This window comes from Schistocerca gregaria, chromosome 2 (genome assembly GCF_023897955.1).
Source record: "Schistocerca gregaria isolate iqSchGreg1 chromosome 2, iqSchGreg1.2, whole genome shotgun sequence".
NCBI lineage: Eukaryota > Metazoa > Arthropoda > Insecta > Orthoptera > Acrididae > Schistocerca > Schistocerca gregaria.
Window position 1 is genome coordinate 88,104,671 of NC_064921.1, and position 22,635 is coordinate 88,127,305.

The window sequence follows — 22,635 nt, forward strand, 5'->3', positions numbered from 1 at the left end:
TTAAGAACTTGAAGTTAATGCTATTACTTTTTGACCACACTTACTTTTATATAAACCTCCACTAGAGCTGTTGTCTATGAGCTGGACATGGCACTCTAACAAAGCGATGTGAGTGGAGTGAGCGACCATGATAGAAGTTGGGAGAGTTGTAGTGTGTTTGTATTTTCGATAAAATAGCATAGTCTGTTGTGGCAAGCTTTGACGTGATGCTCAAATAACTGCTAATTGCTTTTATTGCTTTTGCTGTTTGAGCAGATGAATACATAAACATGAAGCATGTTCCACTGTGTGCGTGTGTGTGTGTGTGTGTGTGTGTGTGCACGCGCGTGCGTGCTTGTGCGTGCGCGCGCGCAAGCGTGTGTGTCCGCGCACTCGCTTCTCGGGGGTGTCTCTGCATAAAGATATTTTATAAGCATATCTTCTTTTCTTTGTATTATTTTAAAGTCCTCATTAATGTAATCAAAGTGTAGTTATCATTGCATTATCGTTTGTTGCAAATTAATGACAGTTGTTAGTTAATTTCATTTGTATCCCATTCCACATTTCCTGTGTGGCACACATGAACTTAGTAATAGACCTCTGAGTGTTCTTATGTTCTTACCCTTCCTAAGTTTTGAGAGTTGTGTGTCCCTGACTGAATGCTTAATTTCTGGTCACGATCCCAATAGGTGCAATTTACAAAGTGTTATGTTTATATATAGGAAAATATATAATGGACATTGTGTTGGTGATGTAATTGGTCTTTATGAACCTTACAAAACACATTCAAAAGACAACATAGAGTTTCATTTTATGTGGACCAACTAACCCTGGATCCACTGGATTGACTGCTCTCTCTCTCTCTCTCTCTCTCTCTCTCTCTCTCTCTCTCTCTCTCTGTCTCTCTCTCTCTCTCTCTCTCTCTCTCTCTCTCTCTCTCTCCCTCTCCCCCCTTACATTTATGTTATCAAAAGAATCTTGTACATGAAAATTAGTCAGAGTTAATGCTAGTCCAAAGAAATCCATTGCCAGTAACTGGGAGAAAACACCTATGTGACAAAAGCTATGTTAACAGTTAAGGTTAACGTGTAAAATTCATTTTTATGAATATTTTCTCTGTTGTTCACGTTCCCCGTCCTCTTCAGCCCACTGGATCATCTTCTGGACATTGAGCTCCACATCTCTGATGGCTTTATCCATACATCTGTCCACATCGAGCCCACTAACCATCAACAGCATATACTTTTTGACAACTGTCATCCCTTCAACACTAAAAAGTTGTCTCCGTATAGCCTTGCAAAACGTGCATTGTGCATCTGCAGTGATAAGAATTCCCTTGCCCAGTGTACTGAAGACCCCATTAAGGCCGACACTATCAGACACTATTACCAGACCTACACTGCCCATAAATGTACTGCGCCATATCCTCACACACCCATACTTTTCCCACAACCTGAAAATCTAGGTACAAAGAGGCCCTGCATCATCAACCTGATTGGAACAACTGAACCATATCCTTCTCCAGGGCTTAGACTATCTAATAATTGTGCCCAGAAATGAAGAACCTCCTACCCATATTCCCTTCCATTCCCTCCTAAAGTTGTGTTTCACTACCTGTCTAGTCTATGCAATATCCTGGTCCACCTCTGTGTCACACCACTCCCAACCCCGTGCTACGTGGGTCATATACCTAAGGAAGACCCAGATGCTAGACCTGTCTGAGTTACCAATCCAGCACATCCTACTCCAGTCCCATACAGGCTTATCCTATCCTAGCCTATCCCATCCCATCACATGCAGAGCCATCTATGAAAGCAGCCATGTCATATACCAACTGTGCTGCAATTACTGCACAGCATTTTCATGGGCATGTCTACCAACTAACTGTCCTCCCAAATACAGTGAAACCTCTTCATAACGTTCCTCCACATAAAGTTTTCCTCTATGTTACGTCCATTTTATTCAGTCCCGACTAAAAGCTCATATAAACAATATTAAATTTTCCTCTTTACCGCGTTTCCTCTATATTCCAATTTCCTCCATGTAACACTCATATTTTTGGAACCCTGGTCAGTTATTTACCACTTTATAACATTTAAGTGACTGGATGTAGACACATCATTTTACGTTCTGTGGATTCACAGTTGGTACCGGCTCGGAAAGCCCGCACTCAGAATGTTTCATACGTCAGTGGCAGAACCCGGTCACGTGATATGTGATGCACATTCTGCTTGCAATCTTTTTGGCGCCATTTCATTTTCTCAGAGAATTTGACGCCAAAATGGGGAGTGCTGCATAAAAAGTGCTGCTGTTTGTGTGGCACATCCACCAAACGTATCCTTTCTGAGAAATGTGAAAGTATTTTACAGGCAATGAATTTAATTATGTACTTGTGGAGGGAAGTCAGTGCTGAAACTATTAAAAACTGTTTCACAAAAGTGGGATTCTGTGAGAATGAGATGGCAGCTCCTGTGAAAGATGTTGCAAGTGATTTGCAAGAGTTTCCAGAATTAATAGGCAGTGATTCTGTCACTTTTGAGGACTTTGTGGTTGTGGGTGACAACGTGGCAACCACAGGAGTACAAAGTATTGAGGAACTGACTGCAGAGAGAAACTTGGTGAATAATAGTGTAGTGAAAGTGATAGTGACAAGGAAGATGACCTGTGCCCTCATATACTAAGGCAGCTTGAAGGCTTTGAAACATTCAGGAGCTATATGATGGCCCATAGACTTAGGATAGAACAGTAGTTCAACTTGCTCATTTGGAGCAAGAAAAGATTGCCATAGAGTCTAGGAGAAATAGAAAACAAACATGCTTGCTTGAATATTTTAAAAATCATAGGTATGTGGTTTTCAGATTGCATAGGTTCCTAGAGTTTTGTGCAGATTTAAATTCCGTTTCATAATTTAATTATTAAAGTAATTTTTTTGTAACTAATTCTTTTTAATCTGCACCATTTACTGTGTTTTTATGTAATATGTTCAGTATATCATAAACAAAATTTGGCTCATATTCTATAATTGGGTCAACTGAAGAACGGGATACCACATGTCAGCTTTGGACAATGATGTCATATCTTAAGAATCTGTTATAACTTTTTACAGTACAAACTGATCCATTTCCTTTCACCCATCCACCTACCAGGCCCCATGTTTTAATTACAAAAAACTAATCATTTGATACATTGATCATTTGCAATAATATTACAGTGCTGTGAAAATTTAAAATGTCATCTATGGCACAATTTGTCAAAGCTGATTAGTGGTATCCCAATCTTCAGTAATGCCCTATAATTATTATTTGGAAGCCTTCCTCTTTATAGTGTTTTCCTCTGTACAGTGTTCAGAATTTGTGGTCCCTTGAAAAACATTATATAGAGGTTTCACTGTAAATTGCCACTGCAAAATTGTGGCGAAGATCAAAATTTCCCCACCCCCTTCCACAAGCAACAACTTTTGTGAGCTACATAGATGGGAGTTATTCTTGCAACATATCTTTTATTACCATAATCCTTGTGGCTGCCTACCCCAACACCTGACTTCACTCAACCTGCACCCACACCCTATTCCCCACAGTCTCCCCTTCCTCTGTTCTGTGACCTCCTCCCAATCAGTTCCTCCTCGTCATTATCAGTGTGCACTGCACGAGCCTAGTGGTGCTGGTGTGTCACATGTTTATATGCCTATCAGAAAGACAGCATTACTACTACTTGGTGGGTAGTTACCTTTACACCTAAATTATTTGCAAGCTGCTTCATTGTTCATTTCTGATAACAACATTGTTTGGAGACTGGGAAGCGTTGGTGTAAGATCAAACCAGATATTTAAACTGCCAAGTATTTATTCATGAGAAATCAACAACTTAAAAACTTCTTGCTTCTAAAGTATGTGTCCATTCATCCTGTTTTTCATGAGCAGTCCCTTTTTTTCTGCATTGTCCTGCTGTACTGAAAGTTTTCTTTGAGACACTCGAATGTCCCATTCTTTTTGTAATTCTGCTTGGCTAAAGTATTTTACGCTAGCAGTTTACTGCTTAAGTATCTACACTAAGAAGCACCACTTGTACAACTTGCTCAACAATCTTTGTTTACCTTTAATATTATGCACCATTTGTAGTAACAATTCATGCTAAGTTGTATTTTTGATTGGTTTAGATAGCAAAAATTTATATTTCCATTGTACTAAGCAGGCTTAAACGTTATACTGGATATGTGACAATTTTAAATCAAATGGAATTACTATTTCTTCATGCCAAAATGCAAGTGCAATTTTGACAACGACCAGGATATAAAAAGTAAGTTCCTTTTATCACCGTTGGTGGAGAAATTGTGAAATGTCCGTTTAGTTTGATAGTGGTCAGGTGAAAAAAAAAGAAACAATGAAACTTGAAATAGTGAAGATCTTGCTTATTTTTAAAACACCCTTTCATAGTGTTTCGTATGCCGACTTTAATGACGAAAGTCACAAGCAAGTGCACTTCTTGATAAAATGCATAAAAGTGAAAAGTATGATGACAGTGTAGCAGAATTATTGTATAGCCATTTCGGGTCATGTGAATGATGCAAAGCTAACTTCTATGTCTATCAAAACTTGTCTTCTTAATACAATTTGCGTTCCTTTTTCCCACTTAATTGTATCCGTTTTTTCTAAACTTTTTAAAAAGTCCCAATTTTTAATAAAAATTAAATGGACACCCTTTTCCAAACATATGTTCAAAGAATTATAGGATACCAAAATTAAACTGCTTCTGCTCTGTTCAAGGTATCTGGTTTACTATTTGGAACATCTCTTTAAGACAATGATTACCTTCTTTCTTCTTTTTCTTTTCAAAAATCTTGCTTCTGTTCCTGTCACTAAGAAAAATAAGTAGCTCTTTTGTTGTCTAACTGAGTTGTTTTACTTCTTAGCCACATTAAAAGTGACACACCTGATACTTCTTGAAAACGGATCATATGCACACGTATAGTTTCACTTTCTTTTTGTTTTTGCTGTTCTATGTAATGTTTAAATCATGAATGGAAAATTTTCAAATGGAAATCTCATACAATTGGCATTTATTATGGACAGATATCGAAAGGCATCGTCAATTCTTAACAGCGTGAATTTGGCTAATGAAGAAGAACAAAAGAAACAGCAGAAGCTACTTTGCAAATTGCATATAAATTCAGCAATATGTTACAACAGGATCAATAACTATAGAATGGCATGTGTTACTTGCCGGCTGGCTCTTGATATTCAGCCAAGGAATGCCAAAGCACTTTTCAAGTAAGTATATCATTACAGTATAGTAGTAAAATAGATACAGTGATATTATATATCCCAGTGAATATAATTCCCATTAATAACTCAAGGCCACTTATAATATAATGAATGGGTGAGGCAATCTCTCTCTCTTTTATAAAGATTCAGCTAATGTGGGACCTATATTAATTTTATAACATTGTTTTCATAAACAGTTAATGCAGTAACTTCAGAAATTATTTTTCCACTTAAAACACTGCATCATATACTTGACAAAAATATTTTAAAACTAAGCAGATATATGTTATGGAACTTACCTAAAGAGAAACTCACTGCATTAAATTTAATTCATACCCAGTGAGATTGTGGGGTGATTACCGCATGAAGTGGCACAATGGTTAAGATTCTGGATTTACATTTGGAAGGATGGTGATTAAAATTGCTGACCAGACATCTAAATTTCCTTTAATTGTCTTTACACTTTCAACCCCAGACCATTTGAAGCTTTCGTGTCACAGGCTTCCAGAAATTGTTGGCACTTCTTTAAGTACTACCATTCATTCTCATAATCTTAATGTACAAATATGGATACATTTTTTAGAGGTAGAAAGTTTCTTCTTCACATTTACTGCAGATGTAGCATGTCAAATTTATTTAAATATCAATACATGTTTAGTGACAAAAAAGTTCTGCATAGATTTTTTTCTATTACAAATGACAGTAATTTGCCCATGTGTGGTACAACTGGAAACATTCTGGCATGCAGAGTGGAACTTTACAGTCAAGGCACCACCATAATGTTTCTTTTCTTGAAGACTTTTTCACTGAACAGTTTTGTTTCTTCTGACCAGACTTTGCACATTCTTTTGGGTTCACCTCCTTTTCTGTGGAAGAAATTCTGTCAGAAAAATACTTTCCTAGAAATCTGTTACTAGATATGTTTTGGGGAGTAGCAGTACATTAATGTATGTCCCCTTTCTTTGCAAACTCATCACACAATTGAAGTAGAAAAATTTGTGTAATGGTAGCCCTCGTTTCCAATTATTTCTTGTTGCACTGCTGCCATCATAAAAAAAGTGGCAAAATAGTTTCGTTTACCATTTCATTTAGCTTCTCGTGAAAGGGTTGTACGATATCAGTTGATCATTCTTGTTAATACCTGTTTTGTTGAGATTATAGTCTAGAATGGCATTAGATTGTATCTTCTTTGTCATGTCTGTTTTGGTATGAATCTCTACTTATTTTTTTGTTCTCTTGTGAAAATTTGACAAGCATAGAATATTTCTTGTGTTACTCTATTTCATACACAACAAATGTTCATTCCTCATAAGTATACCGTCACCATTCTGTAGCTTTTTGTAGACAACACTTTATTTTAGAAACACTCTATGATTAGGTATGCATGTTCCCACAGCATTGGTCTTGTTTCCCACAGAAAATCAAAACAGCTGGTGAACTGTAATATATGTTCATGTAAATGGTATATTCCTTGTTGAGGTAGACAGACAAGTCTGTGAAAAAAGGCAGTAGCTGAATTGCCTTCCCTCCCTTTCCCTGTGTAAACTTCATTGCATAAAACATGTAATGTCTTTGAACCACAAAAGTTAAACAGTGTGATTCCATATTTATCATGTTTATTTTTTATAGAAAGACAGAAAACAATACTTCCGCTGTGTCCACACATGCACCCTCATCAATGGTAAGAAAGAAAGAAAACACTGCAGGAAACTCTGAAAGTAAATAATTTACGAAGGTCTAATGTTATACGTGGAATCATGATGATGATTGTTTCTTGGCATGTATGCGGCATTGTCATTTACAAGCAGGCAGAAGAAAATATCAAAGAACGTATTGCTAGCTAGAACTGAAAATGGTATGGAGACAAAGTTATTTTTAGGCCAGTAATCACACAGTCTGTTTTTCATTGCTAACCACATGTGGTTTATAACAGAAAACTATAATACATTTTGTGGAGCTTTAACCCAGCCTGTGTGTGCCACATGCTTGTGAGTTTCATGTTGTTAAATCATCTCATTTTATTTGCAATGGATTTCATATACTTTTACAGTTTCTGCTTTGATGTGCCTGATCATTGAATCAGGGGGAAAAATTGAAAAAAATATCGAAAGGATTGCTGCCGTCACCCCCTTCTACCACACATCTACTTTCTTCTTTGAATGTAACCTAACCTAACCTAACCTAGCCGTCATTGATGGTTGGTCATCTAATGTGGTATGTTCTAATTCCACATCAGAAAATTTTTCAGTGCTAGAACATCACTTCTTGCATTGTGACTCTAAAATGGACAAAATTATTTAATGCACTGTTGGTAACAGAATTTCATATGAAAATGTAATGGAAATATAACTTCACATAGCAGATTTTTCGAGTGAAATATTGTAAAAAAATGAAGCAGTAATATTGAAGTATTGTAGTTTTCATACCTCAGTCTGATTTGAAAACAAAATTACTGTATTTGGTTACAAAAAAACATCCACTTCAGAACCTGACCATTCAAACGGTTCACTCTAAAGGTTCTCGATCAGTGTTCGTCAAAAAGTTAGGCATATTTATTGGAATAAACCCACAGTGGTCTTGAACAAGTGAGGGTTGACCTTAAGGATGCCAAAATGATTTTACATCTACATCTACATACAGGGTGTTTCAAAAATGACCGGTATATTTGAAACGGCAATACAAACTAAACGAGCAGCGATAGAAATACACCGTTTGTTGCAATATGCTTGGGACAACAGTACATTTTCAGGCAGACAAACTTTTGAAATTACAGTAGTTACAATTGTCAACAACAGATGGCGCTGCGGTCTGGGAAACTCTATAGTACGATATTTTCCACATATCCACCATGCGTAGCAACAATATGACGTATTCTCTGAATGAAATTACCCGAAACCTTTGACAACGTGTCTGGCGGAATGGCTTCACATGCAGATGAGATGTACTGCTTCAGCTGTTCAATTGTTTCGGGATTCTGGCGGTACACCTGGTCTTTCAAGAGTCCCCACAGAAAGAAGTCACAGGGGTTCATGTCTGGCAAATAGGGAGGCCAATCCACACCGCCTCCTGTATGTTTCGGATAGCCCAAAGCAATCACACGATCATCGAAATATTCATTCAGGAAATTAAAGACGTCGGCCGTGCGATGTGGCCAGGCACCATTTTGCATAAACCACGAGGTGTTCGCAGTGTCGTCTAAGGCAGTTTGTACCGCCACAAATTCACGAAGAATGTCCAGATAGCGTGATGCAGTAATCGTTTCGGATCTGAAAAATGGGCCAATGATTCCTTTGGAAGAAATGGCGGCCCAGACCAGTACTTTTTGAGGATGCAGTGATGATGGGACTGCAACATGGGGCTTTTCGGTTCCCCGTATGCGCCAGTTCTGTTTATTGATGAAGCCTTCCAGGTAAAAATAAGCTTCGTCAGTAAACCAAATGCTGCCCACATGCATATCGCCGTTATCAATCCTGTGCACTATACCGTTAGCGAATGTCTCTCATGCAGCAATGGTAGTGGCGCTGAGGGGTTGCCGCGTTTGAATTTTGTATGGATAGAGGTGTAAACTCTGGCGCATGAGACGATACGTGGACGTTGGCGTCATTTGGACCGCAGCTGCAACACGGCGAACGGAAACCCGAGGCCGCTGTTGGTTCACCTGCTGCACTAGCTGCGCGTTGCCCTCTGTGGTTGCCGTACGTGGTCGCCCTACCTTTCCAGCACGTTCATCCGTCAAGTTCCCAGTCCGTTGAAATTTTTCAAACAGATCCTTTATTGTATCGCTTTTCGGTCCTTTGGTTACATTAAACCTCCGTTGAAAACTTCGTCTTGTTGCAACAACACTGTGTTCTAGGCGGTGGAATTCCAACACCAGAACAATTCTCTGTTCTAAGGAATAAACCATGTTGTCCACAGCACACTTGCACGTTGTGAACAGCACACGCTTACAGTAGAAAGACGACGTACAGAATGACGCACCCACAGACTGCGTTGTCTTCTATATCTTTCACATCACATGCAGCGCCATCTGTTATTGAAAATTGTAACTACTGTAATTTCGAAAGTTTGTCCGCCTGAAAATGTACTGTTGTCCCAAGCATATTGCAACAAACGGTGTATTTCTACCTCTGCTCGTTTAGTTTTTATTACTGTTTCAAATATACCGGTCATTTTTGAAACACCCTGTATATACTCCGCTAGCCACCAAGCGATGTGTGGCAGAGGGCACAATTCATGCCAAAGTCATATTTCCCCCCCTCTGTTCCACTCGCGGATCGCGCAAGGGAAAAATGACTGTCTGAATGCCTCAGTACGAGCTCTAATTTCCCTTATCTTGTATGGTGATCATTGCGCAATTTGAAAGTTGGTTGTAATAATATATGCTCTACATCCTCGGTGAAGATCAGATTTCAGAATTTAGTGAGCAGCCCCTTCCGTTTAGCGTGCCGTCTATCTGCAAGTGTGTCCCACTTCAAATTTTCTATGAGATTTGTAACGCTCTCACGATGGCTAAATGTACCAGTCACGAATCTTGCCACCCTTCTTTGGACCTACTCAATCTCTTGAATCAGACCCAACTAGTAAGGGTCCCATACAGACGAACAATACTCTAAGACAGGACAAACTAATGTATTGTAAGCTATTTTGTTGAAGGACTGTATCCCTTCAGGATTCTATCAATAAACCGCAATCTAGAATTTGCCTTACCCGTTACTTGTGTAATCTGATCATTCCATTAGAGACCATTTCGAATAGTGACACCCAGATACTTGACGGATGTTACTACTTCCAAGGACTCGGCATTTATTTTGTACTCGTACATTAATGGGGATTTTCGCCTTGTTATACACAGTAGGTTACACTTACTAATATTGAGAGATAACTGCCAGTCATTACACCTCGCATTTATTTTCTGCAAATCCTCATTCATTTGATGACTAACTGAAACCCTCACCTGCTGACAGGTGTTGTTGATATACCTCGATGTGGGTAGCTGAAAATGTTGTCCCCGACCGGGACTCAAACTCAGGATCTCCTGCTTACATGGCAGAGGCTCTATCCATCTGAGCCACTGAGGACACAGATGAATAGCGCAACTGCAGGGACTTATCCCTTGCACGCTTCCCGTGAGACTCACATTCCCAACTGTCAACAATTCTACATATGTAATGTACCTTATAGACATTATTCCAGGGAAAATCTGCACGATCATCAACAGTATTCTGTTCTTTCGAGAACAGTTACTGTCTTCATATATACCTCATTGATTTGTTCACAACTTCCATGTGACACTACTTTGCTGTAGAGTACAGCATCATCGGCAACCAGATCGTTTACGTAAATCGTAAAAAGTAGCAGACCTGTTACGTTGCCCTGGGGCACACCTGAAGTTACGCTTGTTTCTGTTGAAGTCACTCCGTTCAGGACGACATACTGCTCCCTGTCCGTTAGAAAACTTTCTATCCAATTGCATATATCATCGGATAGATCGTAAGTGCGCACTTTTTGGAGCAAATGACAGTGCAGAACTGAGTCGAATGCCTTTCAAAAGTCAAGAAATATGGCATCAACCTGGGAACCGGTATCTAGAGCCTGTTGTACATCTTGCACAAAGACGGCCAGCTGTGTCTCGCATGACTGCTGTTTCCTAAAACAGTGCTGGTTTCTGCAAATGAGCATCTCAGAGTCTAGAAAGGTCATTATGTCTGAACACAAAATATGTTCCATGATTCTACAACAAGTTGATGTCAGTGAAATTGGCTGGTAATTATGTGCATTCGATTTTCTACCCTTTTCATAGTTTGCTATGACCTGGGCCTTCTTCCAGTGCTGTGGAACTTTCCGCTGTTCCAATGATCTCTGATAGATGATGGATCAGAATGGTTTTAGAAACATCCACATGATAGCAGCACCATGCAGAGGACGTTTCTCAGTGATCGGGCCCACATAGAAGCCTTCAGCACATTGAAAACAACATGAATGTATCTAGAATGAAATTTTCACTCTACAGCGGAGTGTGCGCTGATATGAAACTTTCTGGCAGATTAAAACTGTGTGCCGGACCGAGACTCGAACTCAGGACCTTTGCCTTTCGCGGGCAAGTGCTCTACCAACTGAGCTGCCCAAGCGCAACTCATGCCCCTTCCTCACAACTTTAATTCCACCAGTACCTCGTCTCCTACCTTCCAAACTCGAGTCACGGTCTGGCACACAGTTTTAATCTGCCAGGAAGTTTAATATCAGTGCACACTCCACTGTAGAGTGAAAATTTCATTCTAGAAACATCCCCCAGGCTGTGGCTAAGCCATGTCTCCGCAATATCCTTTCTTCCAGGAGTGCAAGGTTCACAGGAGAGCTTCTGTGAAGTTTGGAAGGTAGGAGACAAGGTTCTGGCGGAATTAAAGCTGTGAGGACAGAGCGTGAGTCGTGCTTGGGTAGCTCAGTTGGTAGAGCACTTGCCCGCGAAAGGCAAAGATCCCGAGTTCCTGTCTCGGTCCGGCACACAGTTTTAATCTGCCAGGAAGTAACGGGAATGTAGCTTGGGTATTGGACACTGGCAACATGCCCACCATATGAGCTGTGCTTGTGTTGGGACTCAAAGTGTTAAGGCAAATGTCAGGATTGTTCCTTTGAACAGGACATATCAAATTTACTTCCTCTATCTGATCTTACGGTTCGGATGTGCTGTTCTCTCCCTCCTTCCCTCCCTCCTTCCCTCCCTCCCTCCCTCCCTCCATCCCTCCCTCCCTCCCTCCATCCCTCCCTCCATCCCTCCCTGCCTCCCTCCCTCCGTCCGTCCATCCGTCCGTCCCTCCCTCCCTCTCCCCCTCTCCCCCCATCCCCCCCACCCCGTCTCTTTCCTCTGGATGAGAAAAGTTCAAATTCGATTACCCTGATTAATGTTCATAATTTTCTTCCTAAACCATTTATAGCAAACGTCAAGTTATTTCTTTTGGCAAGGTCGCAACATATTTCCTTTGCCATTCTTTCCCAATTGAGATACTGCTTCATTACTGATGACTTTCACAACTTAACTTCTGCTGGTATTGAAATCTTCCTTCAAAAAGCTTGCAGTCTATCATCCTTCAAAAAGCTTGCAGTCTCTCTTCAAAAGATTTCTCTCAATGTGTACCTCTTTATTTGAATGTTCATATACATCTTTGGGAACTGTAGATTTTCAAGAAGTGGTAAACTTTTTGGTAATTATGTGTGTACCACATGTGTATTTTGATATTTGCTGTAGAGTATTACAATTACTGAGACATACAAGAGTTTCGTTGTACCATTAATGTTGGGCAATTTTATTTTTCTCACTATTTTGAAGCAATAGATTTAAGAATGTATTTTTGTGGTTTTAAGAGACTTGGTGGCTTTGACAGAAACTTCGGAATCACTGCTGCAGATAACATTACCTGAATTTGCCACAGAGCATATAGTCAGCAGTTTATACATAAAGCATTGAACAGTTTTCATTCATCATTGATACTGTTACATTGCAGCTATGGGCGAGCATTGATAGGCTTAGGAGATTACAATCAAGCAAAATCTTTCTTGACGAGAGCACAGAGGGAAGAAAGAAATAACAGAGAAATCAATGAAGAACTGGAAAAGGTTTGTATTACTTTAAATTATTTTGTGCCCTTAGTACTTATAGAGTAGTAGTACTTCACTGAAACATTAAAACAGCTGAAGAGAACACCATTTCCTTTGATGAACCAATAAATTTTGTCTACAGAAACAAACAATGAGAAAAGGAGATGCTAAACAGAGGAAAGTATAGTATAGGATCAGTGTAGAAAAATGATTATAGTTTAATAAGATACAGTTCCTATAAATAGAATTCAGCAGGAGAAAACTCGTACTTCTGTAGATGAAATCTCACATAGACAGGTCTTACATTCCTCCAACCAACAATGCAGCAAGTAGTCTCATATTTTTTGGGCTAAAGTTGTGTAATTTTACGGTACAGTCTTCTTTCTTGTTTTATATTGCTATCCTGATTTTGACCTACAGCCAATATCAAGTACAGCACTGAAAAAATATTTGTAACAAGTGCATATAAAATGAAAAGGACCAAAATTTAACATCATTATGCCACTCTAATGCCAGATTAAAAATCATTGAAATAATACTAATTGCATGTTGGGTATAACTAGACTTTGTTAAGTGAAGTCTTCATCAAGATCTATTAATATAATAGAGGGAAACATTCCACGTGGGAAAAATATATCTAAAAACAAAGATCATGTGACTTGCCAAACAAAAGCGCTGGCAGGTCGATAGACACACAAACAAACACAAACATACACACAAAATTCGAACTTTCGCAACCGGCGGTTGCTTCGTCAGGAAAGAGGGAAGGAGGGGGAAAGATGAAAGGATTTGGGTTTTAGGGAGAGGGTAAGGAGTCATTCCAATCCCGGGAGCGGAAAGAATTCCCTTAGGGGGAAAAAAGGAAAGGTATACACGCGCGCACACACACACACACACACACACACACACACACACACACACACACACAAAAGCAGTGAAATGTCTGCGGAATGAAAAATAATTGAAGACAGTTGATAAAGAAAGGGAGTATCAGATTGATTCTTTTCGAAAGAATAGGCTTTTGTTTTTTTCCTTAACAGCAGCTTATTCCATATTGCTAAAAACAATGAACAAAAGGGAAAAAACAAAATAAGAAGGTAGGCACCAATGCATTCACTATCTTACTTGTGGCTAATTTTATCTCAGGCAGAGATCAACCGCTGAATTATTCATTTATATTTTATTTAGACAAATTGATGAATGTAATTCCTCCCCACAGTGGACTGCAGAATGCACATGGCATGTTACATTGTAATAAAATTCTCACAAATTTCACCGTTTTCTTCCTCCTTTCTTTTATTCCTTTTTTACATAAAATAATAGCTTCTATGTCATGAATTATACGAACATCATTTGGTATGGTGGAAACTGTGAACTGTAAGTAATAATATCAGTAATAAATGTATAATGTAGTATCATTAATGATTATCTTAACGCTTATACTTTTGTATAGCTGGATAAGAAGATGAGGGCTTACAAAAATGATATGTCTGCCATATCCAAGAGGATGTTCAGAATGGAGCTGTCACAAAAAGATAATAAACCTGAGGTAAGCCATTTAATTTCTGTTAATTATTAAGGTCCTGTAAATGATCTATTTTTCCTTTCACCATCTTCTCAGTTTTTTTTTCTTTTTTTTTTTTTTTTTTTTTTTTTCTTTTTCTTTTTGCTGTAGTAGCACGAAATAGCTTTTCCAAAAGCTCAGATGCTTGTGTGTGTTGACAATTACATTTCTCAACAAAACCATCAGTAGTCCCAGCTGTAGTGGGAATTAATTTAGTCTTGTAACTATGTGCAACCAGGATCCATTTAAAAGTATTTCACATTGGTATCTTACAGAGTGAAGATGGAAAGTGGTCATGCAAAATGTGTTGAAAGATAGGCATGACAGCTTTCCATTCAAGTCATTAAGTTTATGTATGATAAGCAATAGAAAGAAGCATTGGTGCCAGTGGATAAGGCGACTGTACCAGGATGGGGATTTTTCGGGAATATCTAGAATTATATTTTACCTGGAAAAATAAGGGAAATGTGAGGGAATTTCATAAAATCTCAGAGGATTCTGCATTTTTAACCTAGCGTTGTAATTTAATTTTATTGACTTTTTATTATAAATCACAAGTTTTACAATATTTAATATTTCAAATTGTGTTAATTATATGAATATTACACCATATAAATTATTGATGTTTAAAAACTGTTATTTAACTGCTGCTTATCAGCTAGTATGTCTCAGATATGAGGGAAAGCAAGGTTTAAAGTTGTTATTGTAATGTGAGGTTTGATTAATCAATCTGAGTATCCTTCCAAGGTAAATTAGGACAAAAACAGTGCCGAGGAGAGTAGAAATCAAGTATTTATTTCAAACAAGTAGTAACAAAGTTCTCACTGTAAATAGTCCTTTGACAGTATTGATAATTTGCTATTAGACAACAATTCCTATAATAACTTGAACAATGGAAAGAACTACCAACTTGGAATTGCACTCTTGGTAATTGTGAATAAAGCTAACTGTTAAAGGTGAAAATGGGGTCTCAAAAAATCACCTGTAATATTAATTGTGTGTCCCAAAATCATATGTTCACAGTCAATAGTGACCAACTTATTATTTGTGGAATGTAGCAATATTATGAAAAGGGTAGTTGCTACTCATTATACAGTGGAGATGCTGAGTTGTAGATAGGCACAACAACAAAACTGTCAGAAAATGAGCTTTTGGCCTTCATTGGAGATAGAACACACACACACACACACACACACACACACACACACACACACACACACACACACAACTGCAGAGTCTGGATGCTGAGGCCACACTTAGAGCAGCTGCACATGATGGGAGATGCAACCATGTGGTGGGTTGACGAGAAGGCTGTGGCAGGGAGTGGGAAGGAGAGCAGGGTAAGGATTGGGGATAGTAATGTGCTGCTTGGAGCAGCATACAGGGACAAGGTGGAGAGAGGGTAGGGCAGCTAGGTGCAATCAGGAAGTTAAATGGAGGGGGGTTAGTGTGGAAGGATAGAAGTAAAAAGACTGTGGGTGCATTGGTGGAGTGAGAACTGTGTAGTGCTGGAACGGGAACATGGAAGGTGCTAGAGGGTAAGGACAAAGGCTAACAAAGGTTGAAGTCAGGAGGGTTGCAGGAACATGGGGTATATTGCAGGGAGAGTTCCCCCATTTCAGTTCAGAAAAGCTGGCATTGGTGGGAAGGATCCATATGGCACAGTCTGTGAAGCAGTCATTGAAATGAAGAATGTTGTGTTGGGCGGTGTGCTCAAGATGGGTGGTCCAGCTGTTTCTTGCCCACAGTTTGTTGGTGGTCATTAATGCGGACAGACAGCTTGTAAGTTGTCATGGACACGTAGAATGCAGCACAATGGCTGCAGTTGTGGAAGTTCATGCGACTCATTGCACAGATAGTGCTGCCTTTGATGGGATTGGTGATTCTCGTGCCCAGACTGGAGTAGGTGTTTGTGAGAGGATATATGTGACAGGTCTTGCATCTGTGTCTATTACAGGGATATGAGCCATGAAGCAAGGGGTTGGGAGCAGGAGTGGCGTAGTAATTAATGAGGATATTGTGTAGGTTTGGTGGGCGGTGGAATACTGCTGTGGGAGGGGTGGGAAGGATAGTGGGTAGGACATTCCTCATTTCAGGGTATGACGAGAGCTAGTCGAAACCCTGGCAGAGAATGTGTTTCAGTTGTTCCAGTGCTGGGTGGTATTGAGTCATGAGCGGAATGTGGCTGGATGGTGGGACTTCGGGAGGTGGAGGGTGATTGGAGAGATAAGGGAGATCTGTTTTTGTACAAGGTTGGGAGGGTAATTATCGTCGGTGAAGGCCTCAGTGAGACCCTTTGTGTATTTCAAGAAGGACCAGTTGTCACTACAGATGCGACGACCATGGATGGCTAGGCTGCACATGTGGGAACTTTCCGTGCAATATATTTTACTTTCCTATAACCCTCCTGGCCTCAACCTTCATTAGCTTTTGTCCTTACCCTTTAACCCCTTTCCTGTTCCCATTCCAGAGCTACACAGTCCTCATTCCATCAACGCACCCACAGTCCTTTTACTTCTCTCCTTTCCTGCTAACCTCTCACCCTCAATCTAAACCCCAACTGCACCTTGCTATCCTACCCTTTCTTCATCTCATCCCTGTCCCCCAGGGAGCTCGCTGCTCTTTGCTGGGTTCTGCTTGGCTACCACGGGGTCCCAGCCTTTGCAGCATCTTTTCCCTTCCATGCTGCACTTCTGTCCTCTTGCTATTCCTTTCCCTACCCCTTGGGGACCGTGTCTGAATTCTTTTTGTGAATGTGTTCTGCATTTTCAGTAGATGACATAAGAACGGTCTCACCACTGTTTTTTAATTCCTGTTTTCCTTCCTCTGTTCACCTTCTCATATTCTTCCTCCTCTTCAGCATTTGAGGCTCTTCTTTTTCCTTCTTCCTCTCTGTACACTCCTGAAGGCCGGCTCATGTGTCTGACGCATAACAGGTAACTGTGTCATGCATAATTCCCAGCCACGGGTCAGCAAGTAGAGTTCACATGTACCTCGTGGTATAGGCCACGCCCAAGAAGGGGTGATTGCATGAGCTGCTACCTTCTCAAATTACTGATTGGTTCCTTTGTCAGGTGATCAGAGGGTGTGATATGAGGTACCAACAATCACTTAAGGTGGTTGGGTGAGCCCCGCATGGGGGGAGGGGGGAGGGGTCGTTGGAAGGAGCGCACTATCGGAGATGCTGGCAGTCTGGGGGTTTTCTTGCAATGAACCAATCATCATCTTCGCAGCCCACGTGTACTAGATGTAAACGGAATGAAGCTCCCAATTCAAAGACCCTCCCAGCTGCACCATGGTTCCCTGTGGTTTCACACACTGAAGATGGTCAGCCCTTTGCAGTGGTAAATCCGTTTCTTATTCAGAAAGATGTTGATGCAATTGCCAGCCATGTAAAGTCCTGCTCTCATTTACACAATGGGACTTTGCTTTTGGAGACTACTTCTGACTCTCAAGCAAAACAACTGATTGCCACTTTGCTTCACCACCGCTATCCTGTTAATGTCAAGGACCGTAGAACTCTGAATCCTTCCCATGGTGTTATTTACACTAGCTGCTCGATGGTTTGACCAAGGCAGAAATCCAAAAGTATCTGTCTGATCAGGGTGTCATTGCAGTCCATCGGGTGATGAAAAATTTAGATGCATCCTTAATGCCCAACGCACTCTTTTTTTTTCTCACTTTTGGTCAAGTAGTACTCCCATCCAAGACCAAAGCAGGTTACGAAGTTATCACGGTCCAACTCTACATTCCAAACCCGATATGCTGTTACCAGTGTCGTCATTTCAACCCCACTCAAGTGTCTTGTCGTACCCCAGCCAAATGTAATAACCTCTTGTAGGGATGCACATGAGCGAGATTGTCTGCTTCCTTCTCCTCATTGTATCAACTGCAATGGCACCCGTGCCACCTCCTCTCGATATTGTCCCGTGTATCTCTATGAGCGAGCTTACCCCGTTGCTTGCAAGTTATTGGCCAGTCGCAAACGCTTTGTTCTACCATCTGGTACTTACAGTATTATTGTTGTTGTTACATCTTGCTCCATGGAGGACATGGCCATGCTGACATTCAACCTCAAATTCAGCACTGTGGTTGGGATATTGCCCAGAATCATGCCCGTCTCTTCGTCCAGCTGTGCAAGAAGCCACCAAACATTCGCCTGCCGGGGTGAAGTCACCTGATCCACAGCCAGTAGGCTGGAAAGGGCAGGAGGAATACTCTCATGAAGACTTCTTATGTCTCTCCAGCCAACAAATATCCGAGTCTTCTTCTGCCAACCGGAAAGGCTCCAAGAAGTCAAACAAAGGCAAACGGTTTTCTCCTTCGCTGACTCGGAGGTCCTCTTCAACAGTATCACCATTTGCTGGCCTCACCCAGCCAACCACTGTGTCGCCGGTGTACACCGCCCAGATCAACAGAGGGAGAATGCCAGCGCCTCTGTAGATCTCATGGAGCAGGGTCCTCCAGCCTCTGTGCCCTGTACAAGTGAGTCTTTGAAGGCTGGCACTCAGCAGCTGCCTAGATGACACCCCTTCATTTTTTCCCTCCACCCCTCTCCTCGTTATGACTTCCCTTCAATGAAATGTTTGTGGTCTTTGAACAGACAGAGGATTTATGGCTGCTCTTAGAATTGCAGTGTCCACTTGTTCTCTGCCTCAATGCAACAAAATTGCATCCTCATGACTGTTTTGAGGTCTTGTATTTCTTCCTGGTTTGTTTTGACCTTCCCCCCAAGGATGGCATTCCATCTCATGGGAGAGTCATGCCATCCGGGATGACACTCATAGTAACCCCATCTCCCTGACTACCCGCCTTCAAACTGTTGCAGTTCACCTTTTCCTTCATCACTTGACCTTTTCCCTTAGTACTGTTTACATCCCTCCATCCTTCGATGTCAGCAGGCCAGACTTCCTCCAGCTTATTAGGCATCTACCTCACTCCTTTCTGCTGTTCAGTGACTTAAATGTGCAATTATCCCCTGTGTAGTTCTCCCAGAACCTTTCCAAGAGGTGCCCTCTTGACTCCTTCTCAATTAGCTTAACCTCCTCTGCCTGAAGGGGACACGCCCCTTAATGGTCTGCATTTTTAACATTACCTTCACCCTCATAGTGCAACTGATCTATATAAATGAGAGAGAGCTCAAAGCTCATACATGGTCATTAGTCAAAGCATTTCCCAAAAAATCATTGAGATATTTATGTAATTTGTTACCGACAACGGTATTTATAATAGTATAAAAAACGGAACACTATTTCACTGCTGTACCTTTTTCTTTGAAACCACTGGCTGCACAGCTTGGAAAAAGTGCCAGAGTAAAGACAACATTCACATAAGTGTTTTATGCCTCCAATTTCCTTCCCTGATGCTGATCTGTGATAAAGACAAGTAATTTATTTTACTACAACAAAAATATTTTAAAATGTAGCTCTAATATCATCGACGTTATCATGATGTTATAAATTTCTCAGGAAATAGTAGGTAAGGGAGGTAGAGGAGGTCATTCTAAATATCTGTAACAATTTTTGTGAGTTTAACTTCAGTCATTTAGGAGAAAAGTGTACCTGAATTATGAAAATTCAAGTTATCGGTAAATCACAAAAATTTACAGATTTATTAACTTACCACTATGCCCGTTTAGAACATGCCAGTGCATATTCCAGTTGTCGTCCTGTTTCCTTATCCTCCATACTCTTTCTCTTCATTCTTTTCTTTATCCTTGACTCCTTGGTAGCAGCTTCTGCAGCTGTCTCTGATTCGGTTACCTGCCGCATATCAATAGCAGTTAGAGCTGCAGCCATATTCTTCCGTGCCTGGATGTTCAGTTTCTTCATAACATCAATCTTTGAAATTGCACCTTCATTGAATGTTGTTATTGCATCCATTACACCAATCTTCAGCGCTGTCAGCCCAACAAATACAGTTTTGGGTATTCTCTCCTGTATACAGCTGCTGAAGCTTTCATTTGCATTCTGAGAGAGACTATGCATAAATCTCCTAAGTAGATTTTTATTTGCCAGATCCCAGTATATAGGTCTAATTGTCTCCATTACAGCAAGTGGTAACAAATGCTTGTGGGCATATTGTATGCCTGTTGCATTGCTCAGCCACTTTTGGACACAAACCACTCTGGGGTTTCATCTGTTGACACTCTGTGAAACCATGTTGCCCAAACAGCTTGTCTCGTGTTCTCCAAATCTCCTACATTTCTCACCGAGCGAGGTGGTGCAGTGGTTAGACACTGGACTCGCATTCGGGAGGACGATGGTTCAGTCCCGCATCCGGCCATCCTGATTTAGGTTTTCTGTGATTTCCCTAAATCACTCCAGGCAAATGCCAGGATGGTTCCTTTGAAAGGGCACAGCTGACTCCCTTCCCCATCCTTCCCTAATCCGATGAGAACGATGACCTCGCTGTCTGGTCTCCTTCCCCAAACAACCCAACCCTCTCCTACATTTCTCCTCATTGCTAGTCCATAATATTGAGTCAAAGAATCAATTTCACTTTTTGTAAGACAACCTGGACCTCCTGTGTGTTTTCCGCCTGCCAGTTTTTTTCCACCAAAGGCTTTCAATAATTTTCTCGGCTGAGCTAACATTCTTTCTTGTATATGCTCAACACATTCAAGCTTTTCTATCAGTGTGTCCCCATATGGTTTGTTATTAACAACAGTAGTGTGTCCTTTATAGTCTCCATCCCCAAAGCAGCCTACATATCTCACACCATGGGACCTTTGATATTCTAAAAATGTTTAGAACTCCTTTCGTTTCCATGTTTCCACTTGGGCCATCAAAGTTCATTACACAAACATGTATGCAAATAAAGTTACTTGAACAACCCTGGCAGTGCTTTGTTAGACATTCATAATATAGTATCTTACCAGTTTCAATAAATGTGGCATTTACAACCCCATTCAGAGAAGTATGGCCTCTCATCTGCCAAGATCCATCAAATGGTGCTGCAATGTCTGTATTCTCAGACAAAGCTACTGCTTCTTCTGCTGCTGTTTTCATTGAATGTTCACTTACATCACATAAATCATTATCTAATAATTTATTGTATCTGTCAAACCTCAGTAGAAGTGGAGGCAAATCCATCACCGCACAAAAAGTCTGGGCAGCTCCCCTTCCAATACATCGCATTGCATAAGCAAGTTGAATATTTACACTGTAATGTCAAATATCAGTTACTGCTGATGCCATAGTATCATTGTGCATGTTACATGAGTTACAGGCATTCACTAACTGGCTTGAAAGACCCTTCCTTGCTTAAATGTTCTCAGAAACATCAATACTATCTTCACAATTGCGGTACTTACATTTCACAGCACTCTTCAAAAGTCTTGACAGCACATTTGGGTTCATAACAACATTTCCATCATTATTGCTGCTCACAATACTACTAGGCTTGTTCTTATTACAGCCAGAAAATGAAAGTTTACGTCTAGAAGCACTGCCTGTAAACACAGTTTCTGTGGGCGACTTTTGAAGTATATTATTCGGTTGTGTTTGGAACTGGTTGACACAAAACTTTCATTTGGGGCTAAATTTCTTTACTATCGGCATTTGTAGCACAGGAAACACACACGGGGGGGGGGGGGGGGGGGGGGGGGGGGACCACACACACACACACACACACACACACAATAACTACAAAACCACACGCATATGAAATTCTGAAATCATATATTCTCAGATCTTTGTTTACATTCAAACCATCGACTTCTGGTTCCGGGAGTCAGTGCCTTCTAGAATACATCTGTGTTAACGATGTGTAACTAACGGTGGAAAAAAAACAGAAGAACAAAGTAATGCATCATGTATTCTGACACACTTCAAACTGGCAAATGGGTGTGGCGCGTGTAACATCATGTTCAACCTCAATTTTAGAATGAACTGAAAATGGTAATGCCTATAAACTGTACATTTCTGAAATCAGAATGAAATGCTCTTTTCTATAGACCAAGAATTTCTTTTTTTCCAAATTTTTGGTCATTTTCACGAGCATGTCCCTTAACACAGGAGTACCCACATTCCTTTCAGACTCCACGCATTTGTACTTATCCTTCTGCACTGCGCAGCTTGTCCCTGGTCTCAAGTGGTCCGTTCTCTCTCTCATATACTCAAGCGACAATTTCCCATGTGCTATCTTGTTTGCTGACTCCTACCCCACCTACGTGCACACCTGAATGACAGCTTTATAAGTCCAACTGGAGGCATTACTCCTCCCTGGTGACCTTCGA

The 22,635-nt window shown here is 40.6% G+C and overlaps 1 protein-coding gene across 1 annotated transcript in view; it reads left to right on the forward strand.

Moving 5' to 3' along the window:
- LOC126336383 (inactive peptidyl-prolyl cis-trans isomerase FKBP6) overlaps window positions 1-22,635 on the forward strand; it is a 61,393-nt gene that overhangs the window by 32,263 nt on the left and 6,495 nt on the right. Inside the window, exons 5-7 of the mRNA XM_050000003.1 lie at window positions 5,048-5,245; window positions 12,739-12,850; window positions 14,286-14,381. Coding sequence (XP_049855960.1) covers window positions 5,048-5,245; window positions 12,739-12,850; window positions 14,286-14,381 — 406 coding nt within the window. The remainder of the gene's footprint in view (window positions 1-5,047; window positions 5,246-12,738; window positions 12,851-14,285; window positions 14,382-22,635) is intronic.